This window comes from Capra hircus, chromosome 5 (assembly GCF_001704415.2).
Source record: "Capra hircus breed San Clemente chromosome 5, ASM170441v1, whole genome shotgun sequence".
NCBI classification, from domain to species: Eukaryota; Metazoa; Chordata; class Mammalia; order Artiodactyla; family Bovidae; genus Capra; species Capra hircus.
The window spans coordinates 104,629,313-104,647,215 of NC_030812.1; the positions used below are offsets into that span (position 1 = coordinate 104,629,313).

Consider the following 17,903-nt stretch of genomic DNA (forward strand, 5'->3'; position numbering starts at 1 on the left):
CCCAGGCCCACCTCTCCCCGCTTCCCCAGCAAGCCTGACCCCAGTCTCTGGCTTTGCTCTGAATGGACCCAGCGCAGCCCCACTCTTGTCACCCAAAGTGAACCCTCTGACATCCCTCGCGCAGCCCGGGATGCGCAGCGTTGTCTTATCTCTCCCCGGCGGTCATGGAGGAGGCCAGGAGAGGGCTTCCAGTAAGAAGGGTGTCAGCGGAAAAGAGGAAGCGGGGAGGTGGCGGAGGAAGGGGGACGTGAGCTGCAGCCTCGGGTCAGTCTATGTTCCGCTGTCAAGCTCTGCTGTGGCCCACCCTTGACCGGGGTCCCCAGTGAAGGCGTCCACAGGGCTTTAACTCCTCTTTGTCTGGCAACATAAGCTTCATTCGGACCACCACAGGCCAGACAGCAGCAACATGGGTTCTGTGACATTCGAGAAGCTGTTTGCATTTCACTGGGGAATGTATCAGGCGGGTTCTAGCTATATATTTGGATTTCCTCTTGAGTACATCTGTTGGGCTGAGACTGATATTATAGGGACCTATAATACACAATCCTTTGTGTGATATTCAATATTAAATTAACAGCATCTGTAGTGTTTGTAACTTAAAAACTACATGATAAAGGACAGAGAGGAAACAGAGATTTAAAAAACAATTTTAAAAAATGAGCAAAACCAAGAGCTGGTTCATTGAAAGAATAAACAAGACTGGCAAACCTCTGACCAGGCTCACCAAGAAGAGAGAGAGAATCCAAATAAGCCAAATAAGAAATGGAAAAGGAGACATAACAACTGATACCGCAGAAACACCAAATAACACAAGGGAACACTATGAACAGTTACATACCAACAAATTCGACGACCTAGAAAGAATGCGCAAGTTTCTAGAAACACACAGCCCACCAAAATTGAATTAAGAAAAAAACAGATCATTTAAACAGACTGATCACCAAAAGTAAAAAAAAAAAAAAAAAATCTCCAATTTTAAAAAGTAGTACAATAAATAACATCTGTAATTTAAAACCAAATGATCGGAGAGGAAATACAAGAAAATAGAGAGTAAAGGCAACTTTCTTGCTTGAGTTAATCTCTAATCCAATGTGAACATAAGCAAGGCAAGAGGGGAAAAACGAGGCCAGCAGCAGAGAACAATAAACCTTCTGTCTACATCCACAGGTGGGCACTTCCCAGCTGACCAGGTCAAGTGTAGCAGGTGATAAAGTGAGTTATTGTGGAGGGGAATGGAAGACATGACAGGGTCTGACCCCCCAGAGACACTGCCAAACTGAGACACCCGGTAGGGACTTGAGAGATTATTCCATTCACACATCCACCTCCCCAGCAGACAGCTGGGAATACAGGTCAGAGAGGAGGATGCAGTTCCGCAGTTTGCAGGCACAGATTTAGAAAAACACAAGTCTGCCCAGCGACGGGGAAGCTGCTCCATGTGACTGGGCATGTGAGAGATTGAATGTGTCTTATCTTGAGGCACGAAAGGTAAGGAGTAAATGCAGGCAGATGGATGCTGTTTCAACAGATCTCATTTCTCTGACCCTGGAATGAATTGTTCCAGGTGGTGATCCCATTTCGACCCCCATTCAGGCAAATGCCATGGCTGAGTTTTGTTCTCATTCTTTGGAATATACGTTCTTTGCTTACGGCAGTTATACCAGTGGGCTTCCCAGATGGCTCAGTAGTAAAGAATCTGCCTGCCAATGCAGGAGACATCAGAGAGGCAGATTCGATCCCTGGGTCAGAAACAGCCCCTGGAGGAAGAAATGGCAACCCACTCCAGTATCCTTGACTGGAGAATCCCATGGACAGAGGAGCCTGGTGGGCTACAGTCCGTGGAGCCCCAAAGAGTCGGACACAACTGCTCGACTGAGCACACACACAGAAGTTAACAACCAAATTGAGCAGAGAGCTCTCATATGCCTCCCCCAGCACATAATCTCCTCTACTACCAGCGTCTTGCATTAAGTATTGTCACAATCAGTGAAGCAATATTGACATGTGATGACTAGGTCTCGAGTTTACATGAGGGTCCACTCCTTGGCTCGTGAACTCTATGCGGCTGTGTGTCCACCATTACAGTCTCTCCGAGAATAGTTTCACAGCCTTAAAGTTCCCTTGTGCTCCAGTGCTTAGCTGCGGGTGTCCTCCCCGCGCTCAGCTCCTCTCACTGTCTTAGACGGTGCCCGAGTGCCAGCAGCCACAGACGGCAGGGTGCAGGGCATGACTGTACGCTTGCAGGGCTGGCCGCCCTAAAGCCTTTGCCCTCCAGGGGTGCTGTTTCCTAGGATGTCCCCGTCTCCTGGTTCTCCTCGCCCCCAGCCACTCCTTCCACATTCTCATGACAGCTTGCTCTCAGTCACCAAGTAGCAGAGCCCCCTCCCCCTCCCACACACACAGACACACCTTGCAGCCTCTTCAGAATTCCTATCCAGCATGACGCATACCTTCTTGAAAAGCGTTAAACCCCTATGCTGAGCAAGCACTCAGATATCATTTTCGTCAAACACACTCAAACAATTGCTCTTCTCATTTTTTTTTTAAAGCTTTCAAGCTCTGTAGTGGTAGCGGTTTAGTCAGTAAGTTGTATCCCACTCTTTTGCGACCCCATGAACTATGCATAGCTCACCAGACTCCTCTGTCCATGAGATTTCCTAGGCAAGAATACTAGAGTGAGTAGCCGTTTCCTTCTCCAAGGGGACCTTCCCAACCCAGGGACTGAACCTGGCAGGCAGATTCTTTACCAGCTGAGCCACCAGGGAAACCCTTCAAGCTCTGTAGAAAGTTGATACTAGGTGGCAAAGTTGAATGGTATGCATTTGAAAGTCAAAGCTTATTTTTCCAAAAGTCAATAAATAACACCCAGATGCCTATCCTTTTCATCCACAGCTATTGCTGACCCATCAGTGTCAGTAATTACAGATTTACAAGGTCACTGGAAGCTTGAGGGTTCACTGGCAGAAGCAGCAGGTGTGGAAACAATTCTCACCTCAACGTTTTAGATGGATTTGAACTTCTTTCCAGGCCCTGATGGTGCATCCACTCTGCCTGGGTCCAAGGGTCCCTCTCTCAGGCTGTTGGAGAAGGGTGGGCCCAGATGACAAGTCCTCCCAAGGGCCTTTATTTTGGAAAGTTCTTTAAGAACTTCATCACCTCTCAGTCAAAACCTCCCATGGGGTCACTCACCTCCTCTTCCATCCTTTCCTTCCCAGAAGAGATGTTTCATTTTCTCCTTCCCAAGGCAGACATTTCAGCTCATTTTTCTGGTCATGTTAAGTGAAAGTCGCTCAGTCATGTCCTACTCTTTGTAACCCCATGGACTATACAGTCCATGGAATTCTCCAGGCCAGAATACTGGAGCGGGTAGCTTTTTCCTTCTGCAAGGGATCTTCCCAACCCAGGAATCGAACCCAGGTCTCCCACATTGCAGGCAGATTCTTTACCAGCTAAGGCACAAGCAGAGCCCAAGAATATGGGAGTGGGTAGCCTATCCCTTCTCCAGGGGATCTTCCTGACCTAGGAATCGAATCAGGGTCTCCTGCATTGCAGGCAGATTCTTTACCAACTGAGCTACCAGGGAAGATTTGGTCATGGTAGCCTTCCCAAAATAAAAGCCCTTGGGAGGACTTGGGAGGACAACTTGGGAGGTATTGACTCTTGACTGAGAGTTGATGAGCTTTTTTTAAGTGTATTTTATTGAACTACAGTTGATTTACAATGTGCGTTAGTGTCTGGTTATACATACGCTTATATATGTTAATATACATGGTTTATATACATATACATGCACTTGTTAATCCCAAACTCCCTGTCCATCCCTTCCCCAACCTGCCTCCCCCTTGACAACCACAAGTCTGTTCTGTGTCTGTGAGTCTGTTTCTGTTTTGTAAATAAGTCCATTTGTGCCATATGTGAGATTCCACGTAAGTGGTATCGTGTGATCTTGGTCTCTGTCCGATTCCCTTCACTTAGTGTGATAATCTCCAGGTCCATCCGTGTCGCTGCATCCTTTCACTCTTTTTATAACTGAGTAGTATTCCATTGTGCTTATATGCACCACGTCTTCTTTATCCATTCATCTGCTGATGGCTTTAAGTTGCTCCCATGTCTTGACTATTGGAAATAGTGTTGCTATGAACATAGAGTTCATGTCTCTTTTCAAATTATAGTTTTCTCCACATATATTCCCAGGAGTGGGATTGCTGGATCATATGGCAATTTTATTTTTAGTTTTTTGAGGAACTTCCATACTGCTCTCCATAATGGCGGCACCAATTTATATCCCCACTAGCAGTGTAGCGGTGGTTCATTTTTCTCCAGAATGTATTATTTGTAGATTTTTGCATGATGGCTCTTCTGACCAGTGTGAGGTGGTTCTTCATTGTAGGTTTGAGATGTGAAGTTCTTAAAGTGGCCTGACAGCCTGTCTCACAGGACTGTCAGAGCATCAGATGGGATGCTGAGTGTAGACGCAGATTATAGGTTGGGAAGAGCTGGACAGAAGCTAGCTGTCTCCTGCCCAGCATGTCATCAGCTCCTTGAAGAGCAGGACTGTCCTTTTTCATTCTTAGGCTTCCCTAAAGACTTCCTACAAAGCACTGGCTGTAAGGTAGGCTTCCTATAAACACTTATGTGAGGATGCATTGGGGAAGAGAGAATCTGATTGGATATTAGGAAACGCGCTTTAACTGTCAGCAGAACAACACACAGGATGACGCTTTCAGGAAGGCCATCCCTCCTGGAGGCTTAGGCATTGATCTTCCTGACTCCAGGGATTGGATGGGCAAGATGGCGGGGGAAACCACTGTTCAAATGATACACCCTGAAGACGTACAGGTAGGGAACAGAGACCTTCTTCTGCTGACAGGAGCTTCACAGTCCCACAAAGCAGAGAAAACCCTGACCCACTCTGAGACCACCTCCCCACAAGGGAAGGGGCCAGGGCGGTTTGCCTTCCAACCAGACTGGGACTGGAGCCAATGCCCACATCCTCCTCCCAAGACACCTGCCCTGCGTCCCACCGTGCCTTGGTGGGGGCTGGGACAACCCTCCCCATCCACCCTGTGAGTCTCCCTCGAGCCTCTCTTGCCCTCACGTCCTCCTGGACCACTGGGTCTACCCTGAGATCTGTCCCTCCTCCGGATGCCCTGCTAAGCCCCACCCACCCTGGCCATCCAGTCCCTCTCAGGTGGCAACTTGTAGGAAACAAATCACAGGATCATGGCGTGGGTCCCTTGAAGATAAGTTTGCATTGTATTCTGTAACTCCTCCCCTGCCCCTTCTGGCACAGGGAAGGCTCTCAGTACCCCTGCGGCTGGCTTTACAGTGCTACCCACCATCAGATGCTCCTGAATGACTTGTACTTCAATCCTCAAAGCTGTTTCTTTGGTTCGCTGAGGCATGGGGTTCTTTGTACGAACCATTCTGTGACTGTTCCTAAAGAAGGCTGTCTGACACATAGCATCAGTGGTGCTGGTTTCATCGCTCAGTCGTGTCTGACTTTTTGTGACCCCATGGGCTATAGCCCACCAGGCTCCTCCGTCCAAGGATTTCCCAGGCAAGAATATTGGAGTGGGTTGCCCTTTCCTCCTCCAGGGGATCTTCCTGACCCAGGGATGGAACCCAGGTCTCCTGCATTGGCAGGAGGATTCTTTACCAGCTGAGCCACCAGGGAAGCCCCACATAGAGCATTGAATCTTCTCTCTAACCTGGGGCGTCAGCACCCTGTGTCTTAGAGACACATCCTGGGTCCAGGTGAGAAGCACTGTGCACCTTTGCTCCTGGTCCTTCCTCTCCTGCTCTCGTGACTTCAGCCCCAACCCGCGGTGGGCTCAGGACATGCAGCTTCAGACTCGACCACTCCCGGTATAAGCTGCGTGTTATTTAAACTGTCTTCACCAGCCTCCTCATCTACACAGAGGAGGTAACAGTTCCTCCCCCAGAGAGTTACTATGAAGAATACATGAGTTACATGTAAAGCGCTTAGTAAGCTCTCCGTAAGTGCCACGTGTCACCAGGATTATTATGGGGCCAGCAGCCTGGGGAAACTAAGATGCTGTCCCTGCACTCCTGCTCATCTGCTTTGTGACTCCAGACATATAAACCCCAAGAGCTCCCTTTCTTCATGCAAAAAATTAAAATATTGTTAATGCCTGGTGTGTCTACCTCACAGGGTGGCAGTGAGATCAGATGAGCAAATACACGTGAAAAACGCTTTTATAAACTATGAAAACATGTATACGTGCAGAATAACAAACACGAGCTTTCTGTGCCTACATCTGTGTGACCTCGCACCCCGTGATGCCTTGTGCAATAGTTCCTGACTTTTCTCTGCCTCCTGTGTTAGCTGAGGGCTCCTGGGGCAGGCATCACATCTCTCTCCTCCAATCAGAAGACATATCCAGTCCCAGGACCCAGGCCCCCTAAGGACTAACTGTGGGGCCCCCTGGCCTGCAGCTCTGCTCCAGGGACCCTCCTGGGCGCTGCTCCCTGGGTATAGCCAGCAGATGTCCCATCTTCACAAGCTCTCTGAATTCAACTCCACGCTGCCAGGGAGACCACTATCCTGGTGGAGTGGCCTGGGCAGTCCACATCAGGGAAACCAAGCAATCGAACCTCAGCATTTCATAAAGGAGCAGTGACTTTGGGTCTTTATCCTTCCTTTCCATCTCAAATCCTTCCCAAGGTGGCAACTTTGGCTGTGGGTGCCTCAGCCTCTGGCTCCCAAATCTTCACGAGGATGGAGTCTTGGAGGATGCCACAGCCTGATGCTGACCTGGGTCACTTCTGCATCCCTCCAGACATCCACCTAGCACTGTGCACAGAGAACGTTCTGGATGCACAGCTCCTGATTGGAATTCAAAACACTCGTTTGGGAGAGAAGCAAAATGAGTGGACTTGATGGGAGATTAATTGCACAGACGTTTGTCGACTGCATGGCTGAAGCTGGATTTTTTCAGAACTGCTGGCTGCCTTCACATTTCCTGGTGGAAGTGGGGCAGGTCAGCAGACAGCCCAGAGTCGTAGATAACTTTTGCCCACACATCAGTCACTTTTGGGAGCGTTGGCTTGAAATTGAGGGGTGTGTGTGTTTATGTGTGTGTGTGTGCGTGTCTGGAACCGACGTGCCTTCCGTGAGCCTCAGAGATCCCTGTATTCTCTTCAAATGGGCTGATTACAACACAGAGGATGTGGACGGCGGAGTTTTTCCTGTTTGATGTCACACTGCTACCCTTTAAAAGTCCGAGGGGAAAAAAGGAGGGAATGCAGCTGAGGAGCCTCAGGCCAGAAACCAGCAAAGAAGAGGAGAAAGAGGCCGGCAGAGTCAGGGAGGCAGGGTCGGGTTTCAGACTCAGCCCCGATCGCTCAGAGAGCTGAGATGTTGGGGGTCCGCCTGGGGCTCTGGGTCTGCACCCTGAGCTGTGCAGTCCAAGCCTATCCCAACAGCTCCCCGCTGCTGGGCTCCAGCTGGGGCGGCCTCACCCACCTGTACACAGCCACGGCCAGGAACAGCTACCACCTGCAGATCCATGGAGACGGGCACATAGATGGCTCCCCGCAGCAGACCGTCTACAGTGAGTGGGGCTCCACCCATGCCGGGGGAAGGGGGCTGCTCCGAGCATCCACCTTCAGGGGCCTGGGGAGGCCTTAGCTGGGCCAGAGGGCGAATGCAGCCTCCTAGACCCTTGTCCAGTGTGTGTGTGTGTGTGTGTGTGTGTGTGTTTAGACCTCAGGAGAATATTCTGTCACCTCCCCAATTAGTGTTTATTGGTTTCTCCCAACAGGAATAATTTCCACCTGAACTAAAATCTGTCTTCCCACAAAGAGCAACCTCTTCCCCTTTGCCCTGTCCAAAAAGTCATAAAAATATACAAATGATAGACAAGGAGGCTGGGAGGAAGCCAGACCAGTCCGTAGATGCTGAGTTATGCTCACTTTGGACTGGCTTAGCCTTGGAGGTTGTAAAGAGGATTCTTGTACCAGACCAAGGCTTGGGATAGATGAATCCAGGGGCTCTTTCCAACTCCGGGCTTCTATTATTCTGGCCATGTAAAAGTTCTCAGGAAAAATGTATCAAAGACTAGACTAGACAGCGTTCACTGTCTTCATGAGTCTGACCCGGTGAATCCACACACCCATCCGTGCGCTCATCCATCCGACAACCTGAGGGCTTCAGTGGTACCCAGGCTGCTATGAGCCAGTGAGTCTTCTCTGTGGAGCTGAAAGGTCTACCTAGTAGCAAATTGAGCTGCTTGGAAACTCACTGAAAATATAAGACAATCAGAGTGTTTTTAAAGATCAGGTTTGTGGAAAATTGGACCACAGACTACAATAGTCAGCCAACTAGCTGTGCTTCCGATGTCCCCAGAAGGGAAAATGGGGTGGGAAGAGGATGGATGTTTAAAAAGACATGGTCTTCTCTTTTATGAGAACTAGCAAAAATTACTCTAAGGATACAGAAAAATGCCAACTGATTCAAAATTCAGTCAGAGGAGTGAAAGAGTAATCACAATCTCTGTTTAATTTTAAAAAATGTATTGTAAGAATGACTTGCCCTTTATTGCTGCAAGGAATGATTCAGTAATTTTGCGACGGCCTTGCAGTATGCAAGACATTCATTCTGCTAAGAATCAAAGGGCCTTAAACGTGGTAGCAAGACAGATGAACAAGCAAAGCCGAGAGATCAGACAGACCTCCTCAAATTCTCAGCAGGTGGTGACGGGAGATAGGAAGAAGGTCTCCCCAAAGATCAAATGGTTTCCAGAACTCAGGGGAATATGGTAGAATTCAGGCGCCAACATCTTGGAAGCCAAGTTTGAGCCACATGGCAAAAATCTGAACTAAATCGGGATACAGTTGTTGCCGCCAAAGGAGCGCGTGTTTTATTCAATGGATACTTAGCAGCATCTGCAATGTGTCCGACATTACCCAAAGCTAAGGTGACTTCAAAAGAAGACCCAGCCCTTCAAGCACCTCCAGGCTTCCAACCCTTCATGTCTTCCCGCTGTGAAGAGACTATTAGGAAACATGGTTTTGCACCTCTCGTGGAGGGTCACCCTCCCTTCAAGATGAAAGATGATTTTCAATGCAGGATAGTAGATTATGGTACATTACTGTGATTCCCCTAGATGGAAAGGGCTGCAGACAATTAGAGACTGCTTCTAGAACTTATCTTCCTTCGATGAAAGGAAGCCCCCAAAGATGCATCCTGGTGGGGATGGGAGGAGGGCTGTGAGCGGTGCCAGAAGGGGGCGGGGCTTAGCCTACTGAATTCGCAGAATGAATCAGAGAACTTTCCCTCTTGTAGCCACTGACCTCAGGCCCCCAAAAGGCACAGAGCGCTAGTTGGAATGAATTAAAATCACTGAGAGGAAACAAACTGAAATGGACTGACTTCAGATTTTTTTTTTTTTAACAGAAATGTGCTTTTGTTTTGTCATATATAGACTCTAGCTAAGCCTGTGTCTCTGGCAATTAAGAAACCTGGGAAGGGATGGAGTCAGGGGTGGGAGGGAGACACTTCTCCTAGTTTGTATAAACTTTTATATTATTCAGATCAGTTGTCATGAGCATTATATACATATAGATAAAGAAATAGATTAGAGAAAGAGAGAGGTAGGCTAAGATAAAAAGTTACCCAAAAAGGAAAGAAGAAACACTGATACGTGTAACTAGCTAGCACAACCAAGTAACAGGCTGAAGAATTTGTAATGACCTCCCCACCAAGCGATGCTGGAATTTTTGTAAAACCAATGATGGTTTCACATTGATGGAAAGATGTGAGGTGTATTTCCCCTCCTAATTAATTATGCATTTCCAGTAAAATGCAGTTCACTTGATTAATGTGCTTTACTAAATTCTTTTTTTTTAACTTTTATAAGTGAGGAACTTTGATTAATTGGTGAGTGTTCAGCCCATCTTTGGTTTGTTGATCATCATTACATTATCTGCTACAAGATGCTAGACCCTCAGGTCTAGGGAACATCTCTGAAGCCTGTATCTCCTCCCTACTGTAAACAAGGTCACCCTCTTGAACCCCGTGAGCCCCACTATGTGGCAAGAGTAGCAACGAGATGCTTATTACTCCCAGTTAATATTTCTGTCTAGATCCTAAACTTTTTACTTCCTTCACCTTCCCCAGTGTCACTTTCTTTACATGAAGCTGAACCGTCCTCGGGCTTTTTAATCTTTCAAAATAATATCTTTCTTTTGGGGACCCCAAGGCTGTTTTGGAGAAGGAAATGGCAACCCACTCCTGTATTCTTGCCTGGAGAATCTCATGGACAGAGGAGCCTGGTGGTCTACACCCCATGGGGTGGCAAGGAATCGGACATGACTGAGCAACTAACACACAACGCAAAGCTGTTTACACCCATCATCTTATTTGTCACTTACCGGCCATGAGATGAGAATAGGGGAGAAAATTTTCTACTTTTACAGCAGAGGTTGAAGCCAAATGGTCATAGTAACAATCACTGGTATTTAGAAAGTGTGTTTATAGTGGATAAAAATATTATCTCCTTACATCCCAAAGTCGACCAAATGGGGTAAATGATTGTGCTCCAAATGAGAAAACAGAGATTCAAGAACACAGATAACTGGCTTGTGGTCACATATGGTAAGTGACCTAAAGAACACCTGGACAGGGTCCCACGCTTCTCCTGGGGTCAGGTACACAGACATGGCATCATGAAAGGAAATGTCCTTCACACCTGCCGGGCTCCAACAGATGTGGTCCCAGCAGCCAGGGGTTGGCTGATGCCTTCTTTCTGCCAAATTCTGCCCATGGGTCTGTGCAGACCTGCCTTGGGCCCCTGCACCGGGGAGAGAAAGCAGCTCTTGCCTTTGCTAGACTTCTGCATCGGCTCCCATGGATTTGGTTCGAGCCTGCGCACCCTCACAGCAGCGGCTCCCTGTCCCTCTGCAGGCTGCCTTCTGTCCACAGTGGCCCTGGACACCACACACACCACCCAGAGGGACGCAGGCATCCGCCCGTGAGAGCCCAAGTGATGGCTTGTCGTCAAGGGCAGGCCAGCCTCCCTCCATGGAGCCTTCCATCTGCTAAACATTTTCAAGGCACTTTTACAGCATCATCCCTTTTGATCCTGCCGCAGGCCTGGGGAGCAGGCAGCGCAGCTGTGAGACGAGAGCGATGACTTGCGGAGGCTACAACATTAGTAAGAGCCGTAACAGGGAACAGAATCCTAGTGTCTGGGTTCCGGGCTGCTGGCTCAGAACCTCTCCCCTGACCCCCTCCAGGGCACCACGACCTGGAAGCCTCATAGCCATGGCCTGGATTTTGGCCCCTGATTGTGTCTTCTGAGGCTTGTCATGACAGGCTTGTCATGTTGGAGATGACCTCCTGGGCCGTGGGCAAAGGATGTCAGGGTCACGGACCGGAGTTTGAATATTGCCATAGTTTCCTCATCATTTAAATTGGGAGGTTGCTACTTCCAACATTAATAGTGGTGACATTAACAACATAGCAGCTGGGGTTTTAAAAAATTCTTTCTTATTTCTTTAGTTTTAGTGCCCAAGGCATGTGGGATCTAAGCTCTCCAACCAGGAATTGAACCTGAGCCCCCCTGCAATGGAAACTTAGGGTCTTAACCACTGGACAAGTAGGCAAGTCCCATATTTTGAGAACTTATCAAGTACTCAGAGTACAACCTCTCAAAAACAGTTATGAAGCGTAATTTTTTTTTCCAGCTAGACTGAAAAATCATCAGGCTAGAAACAGCTTCTTGTTCCTTATGTTTCAGGTCTTCCCTCGACAGTAACTGTAGATCTGAGACACCCCGACAGACGCCACTATGGAGGATTTCATATCCTCTGCACCTCCCATAACCCACCCCACTTCCAGAAGCTTCTGTCAAGGCCAATCCTTAGCCACACTTGGAAACCAACGACTGCTCCCCTTGGGCTTCTCTGGGCTCACTCTTGGCTTCACGGTCTCTGCCTGTCATCATTCTGACTGCTCTGAGCTCACCTAGGGTCTGAGCACTGCCTGCCGCTGTCCTTGGAGGGCTCTGCATGGAGCCCACAGTGGGTAGATCTGGGGTGTAACTCACCAACAAGGCGCCACCACTTACTGGGCACACATACCCGGCATCCACAGCTCTCCAGGCTACCTTTCTAGAAGACCCCTGCCTGAACTACCTCCCTGGGGACTCTGAGGCCAAATGAGACATTTGGGGAACAATTCTCTGGTTGGCTAAGGGAAGAGACCCTGAGACTTAAAAAAATGATCCTAGTAGAAAATGTCAGGAAATTAAACACATGTGGGGAGGAAGTCTTGCACTTTTTATGGTTTAATTGTACCCTTGCTACCAAACAGAAACTTTAGACTTTATTTAAAGTCACTGGTACTTCTTAAAACTGCAAGTCTCCACGGGGGTGGGCAAAGGAGGGGGGGGGTCACACTTAAAGCTGCTGTCACTTACTCAGGGTGTAAGTAGTATCAATGGCTGTCAGGCTTTTGTCCAGGGCTAGGGGGTTATTCAATTGTTATTTTCAGCTGTGCTGGGTCTTCACTGCCACATGTGACTTTCTCTAGTTGCAGCAAGTGGGGGACACTCTCCATTGCAGGGCAAGGGCTTCTCATTGCAGTGGCATCTCTTGCTGAGGAATACGGGCTCTAGAGCGTGTGGGCTTCGGTAGTTGTGGTGCCCAGGCTTAGTTGCCCCGCAGCATGTGGAATCTCCCGAACCAGGGATCGAACCCATGTCCCCTGCATTGGCAGGTGGATTCCCAACCACTGGACCACCAGGGAAGCCCCAGGGCTAGGTTTTGAGAGAGGCTGCCCCTGGGGGAGAGGGGCACCTGCAAGTGAGAAAAGGAAAAAGAATAGTGATGAAGAAGCAAGAAGTAATTCCCTGCATCCATTCACCATGGAAAGCTAAACCACCTGTTTCTCCACACTAGCGAGGCATAAACTTATTAACACAGGTGATGCAGTACATGCTGTGCTGGGGTGAGCCATTGTTTGGAGGGGCTGAGAAGAAGGAACAGTCCGTGCAGGTGAGGGAGATTACAAAAGTCTCCATAAAATGGAGACATATGAGCCTGGCCTTGGAGCATGAGTGACCTGGATACACAGAGAGGAGAGGAGAAGATTCACTCAAATACAGTTTTTGACACAGAAAGGGTGCTGACTGCTATATCACCGGCTCCACACAGCTATCTTGGTGGAGGATCAGGCTCCAAGTACAATCTGGATTCCTGAAAGACATCTGGGCATAGATTTCAAAATCACAAAAGCTTGGGAGAATGTGACCACCACGGCAAACATTAAGCAGTATGAGCCAAGGACTTCCCTGGTGGTCCAATGGTTAAGATTCTGCACTTCCAGTGTTGGGGGGAAGGGAGGACACAGGTTCAATCCCTGGACGGGGAACTAAGATCTATACTGTCAAAACATAAAAGTATGAGCCAAACTTATACTAGTATGAGTTACTAGTATAAGTTTGTCCCCTTATATGAAAGTATGTCCCCCGAAAGGGGACAACAGAGTCCAGGGAGAGAGAACCGTGTTGGCACGGGTAGAAGAATGCTGGGAGCTTGGGATGCTCCTGACAGGCAGGGGGAGAAACAGGAGGCAAGACGGAGGGGAGGGGCATGGGGAAGTGGGAGTCAGAAGAAAGAGGCTGAACAAGGACAACTGTGAGTAGTTCTGTGAAGTCCTCACCCTGCCCCCTTCAGATCAATCAAGGCAGGCTTCTTGGAGGTGGGGACCACATGTGAAGCCAGGTTTAGACCTGAATGATTTTCTCCACAGGCGCCCTGATGATCAGATCAGAGGATGCGGGCTTCGTGGTGATAACAGGTGTGATGAGCAGGCGGTACCTCTGCATGGACTTCACAGGCAACATTTTTGGATCCGTGAGTTTCTTTTTGTGCTGGGTTATTATTTGCAAATACTTATCTCACAGCTCTGGCAAAACATAGAACCTTATAGCTTAAAGATTTTCACTTGCAGTGTATCTTGGTGATCTTTTCACTGAGGACTTTTACCCATCTAAGTATCAGATGCTCTGGTTTATACAACTGGGTTCTGAACCCAGGATGTCCAGCTCTAGGGTTCCTGGGCTCTCAGCTTCTAATCTGACCTGCCCCACTTGGTCCCCATTCTTGTACCTGGCACAGCACCTTGTCTGCAGCCCAGGTCCTCATGTCACATCCGTTCATATTGTAAAGTCGGTTAGAAAGAAAGGGTGAGAAGCCACTGGCATCTCATGATGTTGTTCCTAGATGTCCGTGACCTTGGGCAAGTCCCCTATATCTGTCAACTTGTTTCCTGACCTGGAAGAAGTCAAGGGTGCGGATGTGGATCATATGCCCTGTGGGCTTCCCCCAGTTCAAGGTCTGTAAGGAATTCTCTCCGTCCCAGCTGTGACAGCTGCTCTGTGCTGGAGAGCAGCAGCGCCGGCCTTAGAACAGGAGCAGGAAGGCGGAGCTCCGGAGCTCCTCCCACCAGAAATGCCAAGACAGCAATTCCTTTGTTTGGCTTGCTGTGTCCCAGCACCCGCCACAGAGTCTGACCCAGAGCAGATAAATATCTGTTGAACAAATATAGATAAATAGATAGGAAAATACCTGTTGACCACATACAGGCATATAGAGAGTCCTCATCTTTAAAATACTGACCCCCTGGACTCTGGGGCTTCCCTAGCTCAGTCGGTAAAGAATCTGCCTACAGTGCAGGAGACCTGGGTTCAAACCCTAGGTGGGGAAGATCCCCTGAAGAAGGAAATGGCAAACTCACTCCAGTATTCTTGCCTGGAGAATTCCTCGGACAGAGGAGACTGGCAGGTCCATGGTGTCAGAAAGAGTCGGACACAACTGAGTGCCTAACACTTTCTTTCCTGGACTTTGAGGATTAAATGGCATACTCTGCAAAGGTCCCAGCGGTCACTGGGCAAAACCCAGCCCCAATGAGTGGCTGAGTGAGGGCTTGCCTAGGTCATCTGGTGATGAAATTCATGTCCTGAATTCCCACGTTCTGTCTCGGCTGGGAGCACCCTCACTTATGTGGGGCCCCACAATCCTCAGCCCACCTTTGTCCAGGTAAAAAGGCTGACCCAAGTCGCCACTGAGCCCAAAAAGGGTTTAAAGGGCAGTGACAGGGCAGGACGAGGCCGCATGGAAGTCGGCCTCCTTCCAGAAAGCTGGTTTTGACCAGCGTGGCTCCAGGAAGCCACACGCCGCCAGTGAGTCCTCAGGCGGGCCGAGAAGAACCGCGCTGGGGGCCTGGTAGCTTGGAAATGAGTGGAAATCCCTTTTGCCCAGCAGGGCACGAAGGGGTTTTAAAGGCAAGGCCCTAGCAGAGTGGGCGGGAGGGATGGGGTCCTCGGGGTGCGGCTGGTCGCATCCAGTCCCCGCAGGCTCCGGGCTCACCCCAGTCTCCCCGCCCCGCTTGCAGCATCACTTCAGCCCGGAGAGCTGCCGCTTCCGGCAGCGGACGCTGGAGAACGGCTACGACGTGTACCACTCGCCGCAGCACCGCTTCCTCGTCAGCCTGGGCCGGGCCAAGCGCGCCTTCCTGCCGGGCACCAACCCGCCCCCATACGCGCAGTTCCTGTCGCGCAGGAACGAGATCCCGCTGCCGCACTTCGCTGCCACCGCGCGGCCCCGGCGCCACACGCGCAGCGCGCACGACGGCGGGGACCCGCTCAGCGTGCTCAAGCCGCGCGCCCGCGCCACGCCCGTGCCCGCCGCCTGCTCCCAGGAGCTACCCAGCGCCGAGGACGCCGGCCCTGCCGCCAGCGACCCGCTCGGGGTGCTCCGCGGACACCGGCTGGACGTGCGCGCCGGCTCCGCGGGCGCCGAGCGCTGCCGGCCCTTCCCCGGCTTCGCCTAGGGCGCCCGACTTGGGAAAGCCACATCGTCTCCTGGGGGACAGGCTCCCTTGCCACCCCTAGCAAAGGAGGTGGAGTGGGGTGGTGGCTCCCTCCCCGGGAGGTCTGGCACTCCCCGCTCCAGGGGGAATCGCCCTTTGAGGCCTGCGGGATGGAACTCCTCACCTTCCTCATCCCACCTCTCCACGCACCCCTGGGAGAGAAGGGGTCCCCGCCCACTCTCCTCTTCCCTCTCCTGTCCTCTCCATCAGTCCAGTCATTAAGAACAAGGGCTTAGAGACTTCCCTGGTGGTCCAGTGGTTAAAATTCAGCCGTGCCAATGCAGGGCATGTGGGTTCGATCCCTGGTGGAGGAACTGAGATCCCACATGCCTTGCGGGCCAAAACAAACAAAATTTAAAAAGCAACAAAGGCTTAGGCAGTTGATCCCCCCCCAAACCCCCTCCTCTCACCCGGGGAGGTGAAGGGGAGAACCCAAGCCAGCAGATTCTTCACTACGCACTTCTTTGTGTCATCTGCCTGGACCCTGCTTGACCTTGACCTGAGAGGGCATTAACAGATCGACTGGACAATCCTACTGGCAAACATCCTTAAGCATCTCTGGAAAAGCCTGTCCACGAGATTGGCGGTAGGCTGGTCAAAGCTTAGCCAAAATGACTGCTCAGAGATGGGAGGCAAGGGATCAAGGTGGAAACATCCCCTCCCTACTGGGCGGTCCCCCTGCCCTGCCCTCTCCCTCTCTGCAGCCAAAGCCCAGTGCCCAGAGTGACCCCTGCGGCCCTGACACAGCTCTGCCTCTTGGACCGCCTCTGGCTTGAGTGAATTGAGCCTAAGGAGGGGATTCAGTCTTGGCTCCAGAGAATCTACACTGCTAGGATTTGTTTTTCCAAGGGGAAAAAAATTCAAACTCTCCTTAGAGGCGTTTAACTAAGTCTCTGCTTCCAGGTTGAGTGGCAATCCCAACTACACAACTGTTGCAGGGAGGTCTTGAGACCACTGCTGTGGGTTTTGGGGTCTTTGTGGCAATTGTGCCCTTTCACGAAGTGGCATTGAGGATCCTGGGGAAAGAAATGCAGGACCGGGGACCCCAGTGCAGGAGTTAGAAAAAGCCAGCATTGTCAGCTCTTCATCACGACCCTACCTGCCCTGCAGCCATGGCCAGAGGCTTAGCTAACACTCTCCTAGGCTGGCATGTCTGGGTGTTACTCCGCTTGGAAGTTCTGGGGGCACCAAAGACAGTTTTCAGTCCCAGAAGCCCCAGCGGCACCCTGAGGAATACCGACTCTCACTTACAGATGATGGAGCACCAGGCAGGGGACTGATGACTTAGGCATCCTCAGGGGCCCCGTTCCTACCTCTGTTTCAATGGCCATCTGAAGAGGAGAATGTGGGCAAGCAGGGCAGATCTGATAGCAGCTTCCTCCCAGTCACCTCACCACCCTCCTTGCCGTCCCGCGCTTCTCATCATGCACCCAATCTTAGAAACTGATCCGCTGTCCTCACTTGATGGTTTTAGGCTGAAGGACCGGTTCCTATTTTGAAACACTGACTGTGTATGACACTATATAGCAGTACATGGCAACTATTTCCTCTATAGTCTTCATTTCCCATCGGAGATACTATTATACTGTATAAGAGCTACTGGAGAACTCCATGGAAAGGACTTTGGCAGAAAACTGGTTCTTTAGGGTTTTCTCTTTGGCAGAGCCGAGGGAGCCCCACAGTCTTTTGTCCCTTAGCACATGGCAATATTTATTTATTTATTTGGAAGATTTTTGCCTCTTGCTCTATATTTATAGATATTTATAAAAATGTAACCCCACCCTTTTCCTTTCTGTTAAAAAAATAAAATTTATCTCAGCTTCTCTGAGTGTTTTTTTGTATGCACACATAAAAGTATTTCAAAATGAGAATAAAAGGAATCATGGTAGAGGAGCACTGGGAAAATGTAGAGAAAGCAAAACTGAAAAAAAATCAGAACTTTAAAATATTCCGGGTTTTCCCATACACAAACAAACTCAGTCATTTTGACTAATTCAGACAG

At 49.9% G+C, this 17,903-nt stretch overlaps 1 protein-coding gene across 1 annotated transcript; it reads left to right on the forward strand.

Annotated features, from left to right (window-relative positions):
• FGF23 (fibroblast growth factor 23) lies at nucleotides 7,382-15,862 on the forward strand. The gene is made up of 3 exons (XM_018049064.1): nucleotides 7,382-7,577; nucleotides 13,781-13,884; nucleotides 15,425-15,862. Exons 1-3 carry the CDS (start codon nucleotides 7,382-7,384, stop codon nucleotides 15,860-15,862), a joined length of 738 nt encoding a protein of 245 aa, XP_017904553.1.

Excerpts from the sequence above, each read along its gene's own strand:
- FGF23 (XM_018049064.1), top strand. The coding sequence starts at position 7,382 with ATGTTGGGGGTCCGCCTGGGGCTCTGGGTCTGCACCCTGAGCTGTGCA. Across the intron at positions 7,578-13,780 it reads CCCGCAGCAGACCGTCTACA|GCGCCCTGATGATCAGATCA; the intron begins GTGAGTGGGGCT and ends TTTTCTCCACAG. Across the intron at positions 13,885-15,424 it reads CAGGCAACATTTTTGGATCC|CATCACTTCAGCCCGGAGAG; the intron begins GTGAGTTTCTTT and ends CCCCGCTTGCAG.